This window comes from Buceros rhinoceros, unplaced genomic scaffold (genome assembly GCF_000710305.1).
Source record: "Buceros rhinoceros silvestris isolate BGI_N320 unplaced genomic scaffold, ASM71030v1 scaffold3522, whole genome shotgun sequence".
NCBI classification, from domain to species: domain Eukaryota; kingdom Metazoa; phylum Chordata; class Aves; order Bucerotiformes; family Bucerotidae; genus Buceros; species Buceros rhinoceros.
This window is the reverse complement of record NW_010397038.1, coordinates 14,748-20,443: the sequence shown is the minus strand read 5'-3', so window position 1 is coordinate 20,443 and position 5,696 is coordinate 14,748. Positions and strand designations below refer to the sequence as shown.

Genomic DNA, 5,696 nt, shown 5'->3' with positions numbered 1-5,696 from the left:
TTCAGCAGGTTTTGGCATGACGGGCTCTTGCATTTCCCCCACTAAAATTATATACACACAAGCAATATTTGCATTTTCAGTAACATAAACATTAGTTCTGACAGTCGCCTCGAAGGCTTGTTTAATTAAAGGGTCTAAGGAGCTACCAAAAGGGTAATCGTCACTGTTGTAGACATAGACTGGAAAGCCTGATGTCAATGGGCAGCGCGAGTAGTCAAAGCAGTTGTGTAGTCTGCAGTTCCGGTTGGATTTTGGCAGGGGGAAGGTCGCATCATCTTTGTCTGGCAGCAGCCGGATAGGCAAGGAGAGCTTGGGCTGGTTCTGAGCCATCAGCTCTTTGTAGGAATGCTCAGTCTGGCTGATGACGTTCTTCAACTGCAGCAGGTCCTGCTTGGCATTTTCAATGCTCTTTTTGCAGGCCTCGATCTTCAGGTTGAGCTTGGCAATCTCACTGTTGAGCTCCTGCCGCTTGGCCTCCAGCTGGAGCAGCTCCTCACTGACCGACTCGCGGATGCGGCACAGGTCTTGCACGTGCTTTACCTCACACAGCTCATTGCCAGTCCGAGGGCCAAAGATGCGCTTGCCGGCATCATCCGCATCATCGATGGTGGTTAGGTAGTAGTGGCCAATGAGGGGAAAGAAGACGAGGATAATGAAGAGCGTGAAACTAAGACAGGAGAGCCGGGTCCGACTGGACCATCTCAACATACACGGCTGGCCTCCGTTCCCCACTCCCCCATTCCGCAACATCGTATATCCGGTCATGAGTTCAAAAGTCGCTGCACGCCCAATCACGTTGGATCAGTAGCCATAACCAAAAGAGTTTTTATAGCGAGTCTCTCAAAAAAAAATGTTATTGTGCCTGCTTAACAAGAAGCCAATAGAAGGGGAATTTCATCTTCTTGTCGTGCTGATGGCTCTTCTACAGTCGCTTTCCTGCAGGTGCAACTTTTGACCCCGTTAGACTCAACCATTGACCTTCTCACCCACCCCCAGCCCACCCTTGGTTTGCAGCAACCTTTGCTGGAAGTGTCACAGCGTTGTCATGGTGATTCAAAGTCTCAACTGGCAGAAGGAAAACACAATGGGATCAAGTCAAACTCTACCACTGCTGCTCTCAACATCCTGCATTACCATCCGATGAATATGCAGAGGCACCAGCCATTGTGGAGAAGGAGCCAGGAGAGACTCATCCGAACGTCAGGCTCTCTCATCGCTGCTGCACGGCTGATGCTCTGCCATTCCTACAAAAGAACAACCATAGATTGAGACAAAGCAAATAAAATGACCTTTTAGTGATCTAAGACATGGTTAGTTTTGAGAAGCAACTGTCCTTTCTGCAAAGGAGCAAGCTTTGTACGCAACTGACACCTTCAGGGTTAATACCCATGAACCGGAGGAAGGGATGGGATTCATTAGATGAGGACACATGGCTTTCTGCAGGCACTCTGCTTTTCGTTAGGGTCACACGCTTCAGTGGCCAGGCCAGAAAAATCACTATGCCTGGCTCCGGTTTCCTATTCCTGCCTCTGCCACTGTCTTGCTACGTAACTTTGCAGAAGCTGCTCAGCATCTGCAAGCCTCCATCTCCTCCTGTACAAAACGGAGATATGAATGTACACCTGCTCTCTCCACCCGCCTTTTAATGGCATGTTGTGCTCCTGGAACACAGCGGCGTTGTCAATTTGTACCGCGTAACTGAGTGTAATCACTATTGTTCTGCTCTAGTGACTAGAGCTGATGAGGAATTTTTAGATGAAGTGTTTTGCTTTCATTTCCTGCTGGAAAATTTTGATTCATTGCAAGAGAAAGTTTAAAGGGAACATGCTCATGTTGGTTACGATTCCTTCTGCACAGAGAGAATACAAGAGGGAATTTCTGGTCCAAACCGGAAAAGTCTACACTTTTGTACATCAAAGCAAAGAGGCTGCAGACAGGATGCTCCGGCACCACACCACCCAGGCAGTAGCAGCTTGCTCAGATAATCCTTTGTGCTTGGAAAATTCTGCTGTGGCACCAAACGCCGGCCTAGGATGGGCCTAAAAATCAAGGACATGGCAAATTCAGCTCTGAGACTTTGGTCTACGCCATCTGATCTAAATCTAGGCCACATGCTGCCACTAGAAACTCTCCCTTCCCTTTTATTAGCGTTCTCCGAGGTACTGAGGTTTCTGGGATATTCTCTCATACACTGGACTTCCCACATCATTGATTAATGTAGTGCTGGGCTTAGCGTCGACTCTTGCACAGCCTCAAAAGCAGCTTATTCATTTCCGCTTCAATTTTTAATTAGAGGAAAGTCATCTTACACTGGTGACGGTCATTATTCACTAAATCTATTTAAGACTCCTCATCTGTTCCTCAGGAATTAGCAGAAAGAAGGTGAGGAAGCAAATCTCAGCTGAAACAGAGTGCTGGAAATGGGCCAAAGCAAAACAGAAGTTCACCTGAAAGGAGCAGAGAGAAGACAGGAATCATTTCCAGCACGTGTCAGAAAAAATAAATTATTTTAACCAGGAAAAATCATCATGAAAGGGGAAACAAGGGGAGTAATAAAGCACAGTTCCTAGGCCATTTGCCGACAGCAAATTAACACCCCACAATCAAATGGGAATCCCCCCCCAACCTGACCCACAACTGAGTTGTGCAACAGTACAGACACCTCAAATTAAGGCAGATTTTAAATTCATAACGTTCAGCAAATGGCACTGGTGTAAATCTTAGAAAGCTGGAAGGATAAAAGGGCTGAAAAGTCAGGAAAAGACTAAATCAGCTCTCGGGGAGCTTGGCAACACAGTTGTTGTGGGCAGATGGGGGAGGCTTCGGCTCCGCGGGCAGGACATTTTAATGCCATTCTCTGTACACCAACATGTATTTACTCAGGCTGGGAGAGAGAGATGGTGATGAGCATAAATGCCCAGCGCTCCTGGCCGGGGCTGTCCGTCAGGCACAGGGAGCCCTGGCAATAGCAGCACACCCACATCGTGCCTCTGGGACTGCTGCTACATGACGGAAGGGCTTTAGCATGTTCAAACCAGGCAGCTGAAGGTAGTAACAACTAAAAGAGCTTTTAAAGTCTGGTTTTCTACCTTCTCACCCCACTTTCTACCCAGGCAGTCCCAAAGGTTATCAGCTGAGACAGCATCTAAACCTTGTTCCTTCACAGTTGCTTTGCCTATGTACAGGCCTTATACAGTAACAAAATGGCAAAACTGGACTCCCTAAAATGGCAACTGGGGTCCTTGAAAAGCTAAATCCATGGCCCCACACATGATCCTCTGCAGCTGCTCTGCCACCTAATCCTTCCAGTGGCTCCTCTGGTCCTTCCAGTCAGTTGACACAGAACAAACTTTATTCTCCTGACTTGAAAACGTGGGCTGTGAACTAAAAAACTCTGTATGCTCAGAAATCTGAAGCTGATGAACTGACTATGCCATTAGCTCGAAAACGACCACACGGGAAAGACCAGAGCAGGCTGGGGAGGGATTTAAAATGCAACACACGTGGCTTGGGATCAGTTAAAAGTATTGGCTGTCAGTATGAAATATGTGCTGGCAATAAAGCAAGCACTTCAGACACACTCTCAGACTCTTCTTCATTACTAAGACTTTATTCCTCATCAACTTGATAGAGCCTGACGTTGTAACACATTGTTATTAGGGCTTAAAAAAAAAAAAAGGGCAAAGTAAAAACCCAAACTGTGGTTTTATCCAGAGAGACTTCAGTGTTGTACTTGAGAGCAATAAGCAGCTCCGGGGAAAAAGGCTGCTGATTTCCAGAGTTCCCCAAAGGAAGGTTGGGAGGAAGGCTGGGAGGAGAAGAAACGGGTTAGTTGCTGGGTTCTCCAGCCAAGCCATTCCTCTCACTCCCAAGTACTATTTAGTCCTTTCGACTGATTGAGTCCCACTCTGAGAAACTCTTGTTGACATTATAACATAATGTTGCTGCCTGGTAGACCTAATTACACGCACACGAAAAGCAGAGGCAGGAGAAGCTCTTGGGAAATCAGAAGCTCAATAATTACCAGAGCCTCTTCCCAAATGCCAACTTGACCGACTTCTGCAATTCCTTCTCCCATGGCATAGGGCTGCGAGATGAAATTGCTGCTCAGGCACGTTGTCACATGTTGGTTCAAATCTGGAGTTGCGTTCCCAGTGTTCCTCCACTCCTCAACAGCCATTCCTCATGCCGGTGAAGTGATGGGAATACCTGAGATTCTCTCTCATTCTGTGTTTCTAATAGAAAGGGCCAGGCTGTTTGGATCTTTGGGTGCTCATGGAGTCATTACTCTGCAAAGGTTCAGTCACCAAGGTCCTACAAACACCTGAGCACACCTATTCCTCCCTGCCTACACCTCCTTTTGTCTATCTCCCAATGCAGTTAGGGAAACATTGTTCCTTTCTCAGCATATTTGTGAACACAGTCTGGAAACTTTAAATTTAAGGTCCTCCAGAGCTTAGCACAGCAATAAATAACCATTAGGCAGAACACAGTGACAGAGACTGCACTGAACTTTCCAGGAGGAAAATCCATAGGGATCCTGCATCTGCTAAATTAGAGCTCCCAAACTCTGTCTGTTCGCACCCACACTCATCCTCGTTCTCTTTCCTCATCAAGTGGTGGGTCTGCAGTGTTGTTGCTGCTAGGTTACCTCCACAAACCTGCTGCTGGGCTGGCCCTCCCCACGGAGAGTGAAGCACCGTACCCACCTTTGTCACTCCTGATGAGCAGCTAAGGATGTCAGAGAGTGTGTGTCAGTGGCTCCTCTGCTTTATGCGTCCAGGTTTCTATTAAAGAAGTCACTTTTTCACCTGCATTAAAAATAGATCAAAGAAAAAAAAAATCACCTTTTTTTTTTTTTAAAGGAGATGCAAAAAATTCTGCTAAACAAAGAAAAAAGAGCATATTCTACCTCCTTTTAGAACAGGGTTTCTGGTGAAATGGAAAAGAAATGAACACAAACCAGCCCTTCAGCAACGACAACGTGCTACTTTCTGATGCTCTCACGGGGAAGGATTACACCCCAAATCGCTGATCGCTTTGGGAACGGGAGCAGATGAACAAGGAGAATAAATCTAATAGCTGGGTGCTTTAAGGTACGTTTGAGAGCAGATCTTTAAAAGGAACAGATGGAAAACTCACTCTGAATTGCTTTGCATGCTACAGCCTTAGGGATCGTCACGAGGGATTTGTACCATCCCGAGAGCTCACAGGTACAGAGAAACTCTCCTGGGCTAAGATCAACGCTGCTACACGCGCAGCCGGTAAAAGGCCTCGTCAGCTGTAAATTCAGGGGATAAACCACATCCCCGGCTTTACGGGGCTTTTATCTCAACCAAGCAACATTCAGCACATTTGCAGCTCCACGCGAAGCAAACCTGCTTCCAGCCATGCTCTCACCCACCACTGGGCACGTGCCAGGTAACGGGGTCCTGGACAGACACCCCAAGAGAGCTCCTTCACGTGCTTTGCTTCAGCAAAGTCAGTACATCATGTGTGCTGAGGAAGGCAGCGGCTGAATGGTGTTAGGGTGCTTCCAGCCATGCTCTCACCCACCACTGGGCACGTGCCAGGTAACGGGGTCCTGGACAGACACCCCAAGAGAGCTCCTTCACGTGCTTTGCTTCAGCAAAGTCAGTACATCATGTGTGCTGAGGAAGGCAGCGGCTGAATGGTGTTAGGGGATATCATGCACC

The 5,696-nt window shown here is 47.3% G+C and overlaps 1 protein-coding gene across 1 annotated transcript in view; it reads right to left on the bottom strand.

The window, feature by feature from the left end:
• The window catches only part of EXTL3 (exostosin-like glycosyltransferase 3), a 31,495-nt gene extending 30,730 nt beyond the window's left edge, over window positions 1–765 (bottom strand). Inside the window, exon 1 of the mRNA XM_010146079.1 lies at window positions 5–765. Coding sequence (XP_010144381.1) covers window positions 5–765 — 761 coding nt within the window. The remainder of the gene's footprint in view (window positions 1–4) is intronic.
• Between the last annotated feature and the right edge of the window lie 4,931 nt (window positions 766–5,696).